Source organism: Vulpes lagopus, chromosome 3, assembly GCF_018345385.1.
Source record: "Vulpes lagopus strain Blue_001 chromosome 3, ASM1834538v1, whole genome shotgun sequence".
NCBI lineage: Eukaryota > Metazoa > Chordata > Mammalia > Carnivora > Canidae > Vulpes > Vulpes lagopus.
In genome coordinates this window covers 21,770,194-21,783,302 of record NC_054826.1, presented here as the reverse complement: position 1 = coordinate 21,783,302, position 13,109 = coordinate 21,770,194, and the positions used below count along the sequence as shown (strand labels likewise).

Sequence of the window (13,109 nt, the reverse complement as noted above, 5' to 3'; positions counted from 1 at the left end):
TTATTAATTTATTTGAGAAAGAGAGAGAGCATAAGTGACATAGCAGGGCAGAGGAAGAGGGAGAAGTAGACTCCTGCTGAACAGGGAGCCCCATGTGGGGCTCAATCCCAGGACTCTGAGACCATAACCTGAGTGGAAGGCAGGTGCTTAACCGACTGAGCCACCCAGGTGCCCTGGATTATTTCTATTTTTAGTTTCTAGGCCATTGTTCTATGAATTGTAAGATGTAACATTTTCTTTCTTTTCTTCTTTTAGCTATACTTCCCATTGCCTCTAGCTGTTGCACTGAGGTTTCACATCATATCTCCAGAAGGCTTCTGGAGAGAGTGAATATATGTCGCATCCAGAGAGCTGATGGGGATTGTGACTTGGCTGCTGTCATGTGAGTGCTCTTCAGCAGGGAGGTCTAAACTCGTCCAGTGATCATTTCTTGGCCTGTGAGCAATAGATTGGGAAGTCTTTGCCTCATATGCAGCATACAAATAATCAGTCAAAAAAGGGAGGGGAGAGCAAATATTCCACCTTTCTGGCCCCAGGCTCCTTGGAGTAAGCACACAGTCTCTCAGGACTGGCATGTGCAGAGCCCCACGCTAGCCTCTGCCACCCTGCACAGCAGTGCTGTGATTCAGGATAAATACCTTCAGTCTATTGGACAATGTGTATGACTTTCCTAAGCAAAAGTAGGGGCATTCTGAGTGAAAAAGAAAACAAAAATAAAAACAGAAGGTGTCTCTGTTCTGTTTTGTGGCTTTAACTATAGCTTTTTCCAGGCAAGTTTATGGGTTGCTGTCATTTTTTTACTCTCTGAATTCATCAGGACTGTATACAAGGTTCAAACAGAAGTATAGAGATGTCTGTACCTGTCACATGCAATCAAGCACAAATGCCCATCTTTGCTCTTGATTCTGGGCTGTTGGCTCGTGGTGAACCCTTCCACGCTTACCTCTGGCTCACTTATTAAAAACTTCAGATTTCTATGTTCTTCATGTCCCCATGGAAACTAACTTCTGAAATGCATTGGTATTTAGCAAATCTGGATTCTGACAACAATGTTGTGATGAAGGCATAAGTTATCTCCGTTTCACACAAGGTAAAGCTGTGCCTGAGGCATACAGAGTTAACCTGGTGACATGTAGCTAGAGAATGGCAGAGGTGGGATGTGAACAAGGTCTCTTTGTTCAGAACACCATATACTGTATATACTGCAGAGTTCTCTCAAAAGTGATGATGGGACCAACCATAAAGTACTCTCCCCAAACTTCATGTGTCTGGCACATTCAAGTCATAAGGACACTGTATTAGGCATCTCCCTGGTGGACTGGTTTTAACACCACTTATGGCCCCAGGGGATGCTAATGAGCCATTTGGTATCCCCTTCTCTGGGCTGCAGATAAGCCCATTGCTTATGCCTGAGTTCCTGAGTCACTAAGAAGCCTCTTTATTTATTCAATGAATTCAACAAATAGTTATTGATTAATGTTTATGTACCAAGCGCCATTCTTTTTTTTTAATTTTTTTTTATTTTTATTTATGATAGTCACAGAGAGAGAGAGAGGCAGAGACATAGGCAGAGGGAGAAGCAGGCTCCATGCACCGGGAGCCCGACGTGGGATTCGATCCCGGGTCTCCAGGATCGCGCCCTGGGCCAAAGGCAGGCGCTAAACCGCTGCGCCTCCCAGGGATCCTGAGACAAATATTTTAAATGCAGAAAACACTGCGAGTGTTGGCAATATAACTCCCCAAAGCATGTGTTATGAATCACAAGTAACAAATATAAATGAGTTTCTAGTGAACTTACAAGATTTCTTTCCTTTTCCTTTCCTGCCTAGAACAGGTCTGTTGTTTCACGCCCTATAGATGATCATTGTAACTTTTCTCCGAGAGGAGGGTTTGCTTGTTTAAACCCATCCACAGCAGCTTCATTAAAGAGCTTCTGGCTGTTTCTTGGCATAAACACAGTACAAAGTTGTTTATCTTGGGCAGAGGGCTGAGGTTTTGGAAGCACACAGATATCTGTTGGGAAGAAAACTTGGAGTTATTAAATAAAGTTATCTGGGAAGCTTGAGCATTTTTTCAAAAGTGATTGTTGCTGGACTGTTGTGCTTAGGGGAAGGGGCAATGAAATCAGGTAAAGGGAACAGTTACAGGTGGCAGGGCCACCCCTGTAGGTCTGTCAGACCCTCTCTAGCTTCTTTCTTTTGGGCAAAAGAATCAGGATCAATCTTACGGTTTCTTAGAGCCTGAACTCTCCACCAAGAAATACACAACGGGCTGAGTCAGGGCCCTGCAGAATAGGAGGGAGGAGGGGGGAGGGGGGGAGAGGAGAGAGTGTGGAATAGGCTACCCCTTGTCTAACATTATCTCATCTCATCTCTCTCTCTTTTTAAGACTTTATTTATTTATGAGAGAGAGAGAGAGTGCAGGAGCAGGGGAGAGGGAGAGGAGAAGCAGGCTCCCTGTTGAGCAGGGAGCCTGACACAGATGCAGGACTCGATCCCAGGACCCTGCAATCATGACCTGATCCCAAGGCAGACCCTTAACTGACTGAGCCACCCAGGCACCAACCTCATCTCCTTTTATTATGATGAGAGAATGCACAGGGGTTACCAGTGCAGGCTTAAGTAGTCTTTAAACTTTAAGATTTTAAAACATCGGGCAGCCCAGGTGGCTTAGCGGTTTAGTACCGCCTTCAGCCCAGGGTGTGATCCTGGAGACCCAGGATCGAGTCCCACGTCGGGCTCCTTGCATGGAGCCTGCTTCTCCCTCTGCCTGTGTCTCTGCTTCTCTCTATGTGTCTCTCATGAATAAATAAATAAAAATTTAAAAAAAAGATTTTAAAACATCACAGCATCTTGGATTTGGAGGCTGTGTTCTGGTAGCTGATATTTTCCCCTTGTATTACATTGAGAAGTCAAGGCCCCACTAGGCTGCATCCCTAGGGCTGTGCACCTCCCGGGTCCTCTGTCTGCCCTGCCCCACTGGGGGCTCACCTTCAGCTCCTGCACCAGTGCCCTCCCTGAAGCTCCCCACTCCTCACAGAACCAGAGTTGAGGGCTAGTTCCCTCCTGTGAGCCCTGTGGGCCTACCTGGATGTCAGTGGAGCCTTTGCCACTGGTGTCTGCTTGGATGCCTGCTGACACCACAGGGGAAGGAGAGAGTTTGAGTCCTTTGGGAAGGAGAGGAGCTTCAACTCTTTTCTGTTTCTTCCCCTTCCGAGTCCTACAGCAGGTTCTCTCCTGTACTGGCCAAAGCAAACCAACTGGCCACAGTGACAGGGAGCTTTCCTTTAGAAGATCTCTGGGTGTAATACAGGCTGAGAACGGATTGTCCTCCTATCACGAAGCCTCACTGCTTTCAAATTAATATTCCACATGCTGGCTTTATGATGCTTACGACACAGGCCTTTGCCAGCTTTTGCTCTCATTGCAGGAGACCCCACACTGGCTGCTATTCCTCTTGGCTCACCTGGAGAAACCAGCAACCTGCTCTCTGTCCCCCCGGAAGGGGGCCGGGGGCTCATTTTCCCCACACACAGAACTGTTGTCTACGCAGAGCCTGCAGGATCCCCGAGATTTAAGAAGAGCTAGATGGCACCTGAGTGCAAATTAAAAGTCACAATATTTTTGGTAAAAAAGCTCTTTCAGTTACTAGAAATCGTGAATGCTGCTTTATGGTACTCCTACCCCGAGGTCAAAATTTAAAACATGGAAACATTGGAGATGGGGTATGAACCTGTAGTATGTTGCAATGTTATCAAACACCTAGAATATTTTAGTTGTTTCATTTAAAAAAAAAAGCCAGACTTTCTTTTTCTTTTTTTTTTTAAGATTTTCTTTCTTTCTTTCATTCTTTCTTTTTTTTTAAGATTTTACCCAGGTGCCCCAAGATTTTATCTTTCTTTATTTAAGATAGAAAGTACGAGGAGGGGGGCAGGGGGCAAAGAGAGGGAGAAAGTCCAGTGCGGGGCTGGATCCCAGGACCTCGGACCACCACTCAAGCCAAAGGCAGGTGCTCCACCACCTGAGCCACCCAGGTGCCCCCAGACTGTTTCTATTTTGAACAATCTTCACTTCATATCTGTAACTCATTACTGAATTCCTACAGCAAGCCAGGCCTTTTCAGGACAATTCCAGACTATCCCTCCTTCAAGGGGCATAGCATCACAGGACAAGGAGAAATTTTGAATGAAAATTCATACAAAAGACAGCATAAGCTATGAACCAAAAGAGAGGGAATGCTGACAGACTGCAAGGGAAAGCAGGGCATTTAGCTGAGAGAATCTAGAAAAACTTTAGAGGAGACCTTCCAGGTGGGCCATGAGGCGTGAACTGTTTTTGTGGATGAAGCTCCTGGTCAGGAAGGACTGTTGTATTCACTTGGCTTCTCTCCTTTCCCTCACTCTTTGCTTCCTCCTCCTCCTCCTTTCCCTCATCCCCCCCACCCAAGCTGCCATCCCAGGAGCTGTGGGGGAGCGAAGACTCCAGCTGGTGGTCCACGGCTGTAGGAGGCGGTCTTGAAACTAAACGTGGCAACTGCCTGAGTCACGGAGTTTTTCCTTGGATTTTCTGCCACTGATTTGTCCATCTTCCCTCCCCCACAGCCTTCACGTCAGGCGCAGAAGACTCTGTGTCAGCCCGCACAGTCATGTTATTAAGCAGTGGATGAAAGAACAAGCGGCCAAGAAAAACACCAAAGGCAACATTTGCCACAAGAAACAGGCTGGCAAGAGGAAAAGTAAAGGGGCACATCAGGAGAAACCAGAAATCCACAGCCATAAAAGTCCTTATTAACACGCTTACAAAGGAATCTACACAGACAGTTCCTCAAGTTAAACTTGGCCATGGTTGCTTATAAAGTTATCCTGCGAATGCTCCTTATTGGGAGTCAACAGGGCAAAACAAAATAGATGTTCTAAAAGGAATGGTGATACAGGATGCAAATGTAGCCAGTAATATGCTCATCTGAAAATGAAATGCAAAGACAACACTTATCTTCATATCATATTTTAAGAGCAGCATACAGATACCATTTCTCCAACATTTTAGTATGAAGGGTTGCAAACTGACAGAGAAGTTGAAAGACTGGTACAATGAACACTTGTATACCTTTCACCTAGATTAATAATTGTTAATAACTTGCCCCATTTGTTTTCTCTCTTCTCTCTTTGTGGGAGGTGCATGTGAATAAACCATTTTATATATAAATACATAATTTTTTTGCTAAACTGACAATAAATTGCAAATGTCACAATACTTCACTTCTCATTCTATTTTTTAGTGTTATAACTTGACACCCCCAAGAATAAAGACCTTTGATATATAATCACATTATCAGGTTTATACCTAAAAAATTAACAGTTGTGTCTCATATATTTTATGTGATACACACACACACACACACACACACACATATCTCATCTCCAAAATAATCTCTTGTTATGCAGGGAGTACAGTTCTTTCCATTCATACATGAGCTAGGTAGTTGCTTCCTTAACTGCAAAGGCAATCACATTAGTTCAGTAGCACCTGAGAACAGTTTTGAGTTAGGGGCATGTGTGTTATACCCCACATAAGAATGCTGTGTGGGGCTGTTCAACACAAAACAAAACAAAACAAAACAAAACAAAACAACACAGCCTTTTTCCACAGTGTATTTTTGTGAATGAGAGTTGGCATGTCAAATACATCCTCTAGAAAAATAATTAGTGTAATAGTCTTAAGATTTGTTTTCTGAAGTTGATACTGTGGGTTATTTTTGTGAACAGCCTGATGTTTGGGACCCTTTTTTCTCAAACAAGTCCTTATTAAACCAGGAATCTGAAGACAAAAATTATATATGGGATGAATTGTTAAATTGCACATAATTGCATATAATTATATGCATATAATTGTTTAAATTTTCCCCAACTATTTTCAGAGCATAATTTTGTATAGTTCTTTTAATCAATCAAGGTTCTTTCTTTCTTTTTTAAAATTTCTTTAGTATCTTTTATTTAAGAAACTCCCTTGGCTTTTTTTCTCTTCTTTCTTCCCGTGGCATAGACTTCTTAAAAAAGGGTCTAGAGCAGAATCTGTTCCACATTCTGGGTTTGCCTGTTTCCTTATGACCACATTCAGGTTTAACAGTTTTGATTAAGAATGCTTTCTAGGTGAATGTGTATATTCCTATTGCATTATTTAGAGTTTGTAAACATTGGAGTTCATTTTCTACAAAGAAAAGTTTGAGCTGAATATCACTTTAATATCACATCCAGGGATCCCTGGGTGGCGCAGCGGTTTGGCGCCTGCCTTTGGCCCAGGGCGTGATCCTGGAGACCCGGGATCGAATCCCACATCGGGCTCCCGGTGCATGGAGCCTGCTTCTCCCTCTGCCTGTGTCTCTGCCTCTCTCTCTCTCTCTGTGACTATCATAAATAAATAAAGATTAAAAAAAATGTTTAAAAAAAAATATCACATCCAATTTGAGTAACTACTGTCATTTGGATTGATCAGCTCTGATGCTGAAAAAACAAGTCTGCATTGCTCAGGAAGCCATCTGCCTCCCACAGTGAGTGCACTAGGGAGGGATCCAGAGTTGGATCCCATGTGGGGTGATTTTAGGCTCTACTAGAAAGGAGCCTACATCTTTTAACTCCTGACCCATCTTTTCCACACCTTGTGGGTGGATCCTGTTGCATGGCTTGTCTTTTGGGGTCCTCATGGTCCACAGAAGCTTCCAGATGCAGAGTAAGACCTAGTTTTCTTTCTTTCTTTTTTTTTTTTTTAAAGATCTTATTTATTTATTCACGAGAGACACAGAGAGAGGGGGGGGGTGCAGAGACATAGGCAGAGAAAGAAGCAGGCTCCATGCAGGGAGCCTGATGTGGGACTTGATCCCAGGACTCCAGGATCATGCCCTGGGCCTAACCTAACCTATTGGCCTCAAAAATATTGGGCAGTTGCATTGCCCGTCTACCTCCTCATTATTATATTAATTGGTTATGTACTCTTATTTGGAATAAACATGATGAGTACCTCTCCACTCAACTCCATTCATACAATCACAGATAACTATGCTAAAAATCAACAGCAGAAGAAATATCAAGAAGAGGCCATCCCAGCATTAAGGGATATTCCTATTAGTGAAGTAAACCAGATGTTCTTCCTTGCAACCAAAGAACATTATGCCAAAAACTAAATTGTATGTAGACTCACACTACACGCATTTAAGTTTTTGATGTAATGATTTTAACCATAATTATTTTGATTCTTACACACCATATTGAAATCTTAAAAACGGGATCCCTGGGTGGCGCAGCGGTTTAGCACCTGCAGGAAGGCAGCCACTCAACCACTGAGCCACCAGGCGCCCCAAGACCTAGTTTTCATAAGCAGCCATCAGATGGCAGGAACACAGTGTCCATGTTGCCAGGTGTCAGATGTCTTGTGCCTCCCTGCTGGCCAATTCCAAGCAGTGGTGTTGCCAGGCTGACTTGGAGGTGATAATAGGCAGCATGGAAGTGCTGAGCTTGATGTAGGTTCAAATATCATCAAATGGCCTAATTCCCTTCATTGACACTAACTTGTATGTGATTTATTTATTCTCACCAACAATCCTGTGAGCTTTGTATTAATATTTCTGCTTTATGGATAAGGATATCTGAAGCTTGGAGAGGTAAAATGACTTGCCCAGGGTCCCACAGGAAGTGGCAGAGACATGCTTTGTATCCAGGTCTCCAGACCCTCCCCAGTTCTGGCAGCCCCAGCAGTGGACTCTAAAAGATGTAGATGAGGAGGTGGAGTGGAGGGAGAGGAATTCAGGTAAAGATCTGTGCACCTGGTGCTTTACAAAGGGCTAGAGGATGCCAGCGGTTGGTTTTACTTGGAAGTCTAGTTTTAAAACATGCTGCTGCTTGCATTGCTGGTGATAGTGACAATAACCACCTTCACAGATTAAAACAGGCCCCAACCTGATTTTATAGAGTTTCACATTCTTAGGCAGTGGAGGAAATTGCACACTATTTGTAACTTTTGTTTTGCAAAATCTCCCTCACAGGAGGTTTTCTTTTCAACTTAAAGACAGATTTTGTAAACAAAACAAAACAACACAGCATTTTCCCACTCTGTTGTGCCCAAGATTGCGAATCCAAGAAACCACCAAGGAGCCAAAACTGATGCAAGTACACGAGGGTTTATTTACAAGCTCGAGCTTGGGTCTAAGTATACTCCATACAGCAGAGCAGGGGCTTGGACCCCGAAGTGGGTTACAGCTGGGTTTTTTATGGGCTGGTCTAGGGGATTTTCAGAAGGGGTGGAGGAATTTTTTCCATTCCAATGTGGGGGAAAGGGTGGGGGAGTTTCTTAAGATCTGATGTGGGATTCCCTGCCTAGGACACTCTGCAGTTTTTCCTGTAAAGTTCAGCTCTTATTCCCAGGGTCCTAAGATGGCTGTACTTGTGCTAATGGCTAAACTTGAGGTGGAATGGCCTTAATTTTTCTTGGCCTCCACATTTCCCCCTCTCAGAGGAACCTAAGGAAGGACCCAATCATGGGTCCAGGTTGGTCTCAGAGTGAGCCAGTGGGAATGATTAAACCATGATTCAAACCAACCTTGTTGCTGTTCTCGCAACCGTTTACATCTAGCCAAACCTTTTCTGACTTTTGCCATAGATTCCCGGACTATTCCTGAGTGGTCAGTAAAGAAGCAACACTCCTCATTTGGGGCAGCACATAGCCCCCCTTGCTTGCAAAAGCCTCTCTATAGTTAAGGTGCTCCCATCTTTTTAGACCTTAAAAGACTTTAAAAGCAAGACTGAATTGGGTGCACATTTTTAAATGGTTAATGGGGATTGGTTCTGGCACAAAGAGGACAGAGCATAAGCAACATTAGTGGGGTAAATGAGAACTGCACAGTCTTAGCTTTAGGGGATTGTCCTTGTCCGGTTGGCCTTTCCATCCTTGAGAACCGCGTGTGGGTCAGTTGGCCGGATGTGGGTGTAGTGGACCCAGGGAGTAATCCCATCGACCTTGAGAGCGGTGGGAGTGGTCAGGATCACGATGTAAGGTCCCTTCCAGCGAGGTTGAAGTGTCTGGTGTTGGTATCTCCACACGTACACCCAGTCACCTGGCCGGTATCGATGGGGGCCCGGGGGTGGCCCAGGCTCGTAGAGGGCCCTCAGCTTAGGCCACACCTGCTCATGGGTTCTTTGTAACATTTGGAGGGAGAAAAGGAGTTAGTGATCATCAAAGTCAGCAAGCACCTCAGGTTTTAAATTGGGGATAATAGGTGGAGGAAGACCGAACATGATCTCGTAGGGGGTCAGTCCCATCTTATATGGGGAGTTCCTCACCCTATATAGGGTGAAGGGGAGGAGAATCACCCAGTCCCGCCAGTCTCCAGGGCTGACTTAGTTAAGGTCTCCTTGAATGCTCTGTTCATCCTCTACCTGTCCTGAGCTCTGGGGCCTATATGCACAATGTCATTTCCAATCTGCCCCAAGTACTAGTGCCACTCCCCGTGTTACCTTAGATACGAATCCTGGGCCGTTGTCTGGTCCAATTCTAACAGGAAAACCATACCTCGGTAAGATGTCTTCCAGCAGTTTCTTGGTCACGGTCCGTGCTGTTTCATGTTTGGTGGGAAATGCCTCTGTCCATCCTGAAAAAGTATCTACAAACACTAGTAAATACTTGCACCCGTATTGTCCAGGTTTTACCTCAGTGAAGTCCACTTCCTAGTAGGCTCCTGGGCGGTCCCCCCCGGAGCCAGGTGCCCAGGTTAGATCCATGGGCGGTGGCATTAGTTAACTGGCATGTGTGGCAGCTCTGCTTTGCTCAAGAGTCTTTAATAGTGATCTTTGCATGTCGTCTGAGGTCTTCCATCTTCCTCGTTCCCCTGTGAGTACTCCAATGCATTTTGGATAGGACTCGCCGTCCTAGTTCCTCTGGCAGGATGATGCTGGAGTCTGCGGCCCTCCACCAGCCACGCAAGCACTGGGTCACAGGCAAGCGTTTGATCCAGTGTAAGTCAGGGTCAGTATAGTTGGGGGTGCCAGGCAGGGTTGGTGCCCCCGGATCAGGTGGTGTGGTTGTTAAAACCTGGGTCACCCTAAGGGCCGCCTCCTTAGCTTCTGAGTCGGCTACCAGGTTCCCCTGGCTACTGGTGTGTCTGCTCTCTGGTGTCCCGGACAGTGGATGATGGCTAGGGCCTTGGGCAGCCAGAGGGCCCTCGGGAGTTCAAGAATCTCCGTTTTGTTTTTAATAGTTTTTCCCTCTGCTGTCAGGAGCCCTCTCTCTCTGTAAAGGGCTCCGTGGATGTGAGCGGTGGAGAAGGCGCACCTGCTGTCGGCGTGGATGTTGATTCGTTCACCTTCTCCCATGGTCAGTGCCTTGGCCAGGGCCATCACTTCTGCCCGTTGAGCCGACGTGGCTGCCAGTGGCTCTGCCCAGACGGTCTCCATCTCCGTGGTTACGGCTGCCCCCGCATCTCTGATTCCTTCTTGGACAAAACTGCTGCTCTTCTCAAGAGCAGACCAACAAATCAAGGAAACTTTTGAACAGAAAGTAGACTTTTAATCTTATACTCTTGTACTTTAAAATCCATTTACTTCGATCTTAGTCTGTCCTGACCACATCTGAAATTCCTTTCCAAGGATTTCCCTTCACAACACTTTTACACCTTTCTCTACATTCAGAATTTTCCAGTCAGTCTCATTTGGGACAAAATTACTTTCTTTTACCTTGAACAAAAATATATTCCTGTTCCTTACATTTTTCTTACATATCTCCTTTTCTACATACAGAGTTGCTTTCTTTTTTTTTTAATTTTTTAAAATTTATTTATGATAGTCACAGAGAGAGAGAGAGAGGCAGAGACACAGGCAGAGGGAGAAGCAGGCTCCATGCACCGGGAGCCTGATGTGGGATTCGATCCAGGGTCTCCCGGATCACGCCCTGGGCCAAAGGCAGGCGCCAAACTGCTGCGCCACCCAGGGATCCCCAGAGTTGCTTTCTTTATCAGTCATCAGTCTTATTTTAGCAGAGTTTTTCCATTCTTAGGAACCTTAGTCTCCAGTGAAAACTAAGGAGTAACCAATTTTTGAACACCAGAACTCCTTTTTTTTTTTTTTGAACACCAGAACTCTTTAGACAGCAAATTTATGAAACAGTTAAGTACAAAGCATGTTCACCAACAGATTAAAATCAATGTTTCAGCACCTTTTCCTGTTTGGAAAAGACCTAGATGTCCGATGAATTTAATTCCATTTATCATCAAAGTGTAACTAAGGTTTCAGGTTACCAAGGACTTTGAAAGGTATCTTAACAATTACTTATGAAAACTTGGAAACAGACAACCATCATTTTAGCCTTTTTTTTTTTACTAACAAATTGCAAAAAGATAACAGAGCTTATGTGACCTTCAGTAAACCTCAATAGAATGAAAGTTTCAGGTTTAGTAGTGATAATTTTCAAGACCTATTTACTATGTCCCATCTGGATCCATTTAAAGTCAATCAATTTGCTCCCCATCGTCAATTTTTATCTGAGACACTGGTGGGGGAATCTGGAGGGGGGCAGTGTTAAGTAATTGGTGGTCTTCTTGCTATTTGTCTTCTTCTTCTTTTTTTTTTTTTTTTTTTAAGATTTTACTTATTTATTCATAGAGACACAGCTAGAGAGAGAGAGAGGCAGAGACACAGGCAGAGGGAGAAGCAGGCACCATGCAGGGAGCCTGACGTGGGACTCGATCCCGGGACTCCAGGATCACGCCCTGGGCTGCAGGCGGCGCTAAACCGCTGTGCCACCGGGGCTGCCCTCTTCTTGCTATTTGTCTTCTAAACTCAGGACAAGCACCTGAATTGGGTGCCCCTCCTTGTTTAGGATTTTTGCTCCTTCGGGGTGGAAGCAAATTTGTGCCCCCATCTTGGTGAGCAAATCCCGACCTAACAACGGGTAGGGACACTCAGGGATGACCATGAAGGAGTGAGATACCCGGCCTATGCCGAGATCCACAGTTCTTCGGGTAGTCCATGAGTACTGTTTGGTGCCCGTGGCCATTTGCATCCATGAAGTCTTGCTTGCCAATTTCCCTTGGGGTAGTAATAAAACCAAGTGTTGTGCCCCAGTGTCCACTAGGAATTCAACGGGTTGCCCCTATACTCTGAGAGTTACCCTGGGCTCAGGGAGTGGTCCCAAACCCCGACTCCCCTAGTTGTCCAGTTCCTCCATCTCCAAGATCTTGGCAGGGGCCTTAGGTCTTTTGTTAAGACGGTCTTTCACCCAGTGGCCCCCTTCCTTGCAATGGGCACATTGGTTTTTGTTCAGTTTAGGGCACTCCCGATGGGGACCAGGGCCATCCTCCTTACCGGTCCCTGAAGCCAGCTTCTTGAGATGCCTCTGTCTTTCTCGTGGGTCATCCATGGTTGTGGCCAGCAGGATCTTGGCCAGGTTTCAGGTCTGCCGGTCACTTAGTTTGGTTTGCTGCTCTTCCGGACTTTCTCTATTATTATAGACTCTTTCTGCTACTATTACTAAGTCCTGCAAGCTCTTCTATCCTAGTCTCTCTACTCTTTGCAATTTCTTTTTAATGTTCAGAGCAGCCTGGTTAACAAAAGCCATGATAATTGCGGCCTTGGTTTCCGGGGCTTCTGGGTTCATTGGGGTGTACTGCATAAAAGCCTCTATGCTTCTCTCTAAGAAGGCTGCTGGACTCTCATCCTTGCCCTGTCTTACACCATAGACCTTAGCCAGATTGGTCTGCTTGCGCGCAGCAGCCTGGAGACCTGCCCCTAGAGTCTGGCGGTGGACCCAGAGTCTCTCCTTACCTACAGCTCAGTTGTGGTCCCAGGTGGGGCAGGATAAGGGGAAGGCAGCATTCATGAGGAGTGGGTTTTGAGTCGGCTGTCTGTCCTCTCCCAGGACAGACTTCCAGGCTTCCACCTGAATTCATTCCCTCTCTTCCGTGGTGAAGAGAACCTGCAAGAGCTGTTGGCAGTCCTCCCAAGTAGGCTGGTGGGTAAAGAGAACCGTATCTAAAAGCCCGATTAGAGCTCTCGGATTATCAGAGAACTTTGCATTTTGGGTTTTCCAATGATATAAATCACTGGTGGAGAATGGCCAGAACAGCATTAG

The 13,109-nt window shown here is 45.4% G+C and overlaps 1 protein-coding gene across 2 annotated transcripts in view; it reads left to right on the top strand.

Annotated features, from left to right (window-relative positions):
• The window catches only part of CCL28 (C-C motif chemokine ligand 28), a 31,093-nt gene extending 24,805 nt beyond the window's left edge, over nucleotides 1–6,288 (top strand). Inside the window, exons 2-3 of one of the 2 annotated variants that reach the window (XM_041750494.1) lie at nucleotides 256–382; nucleotides 4,601–6,288. In XM_041750494.1, coding sequence (XP_041606428.1) covers nucleotides 256–382; nucleotides 4,601–4,790 — 317 coding nt within the window. In that variant the 3' untranslated portion in view covers nucleotides 4,791–6,288. The remainder of the gene's footprint in view (nucleotides 1–255; nucleotides 383–4,600) is intronic. The other variant, XM_041750493.1, reaches the window with a different exon arrangement.
• The last annotated feature ends 6,821 nt before the right edge of the window (nucleotides 6,289–13,109 follow it).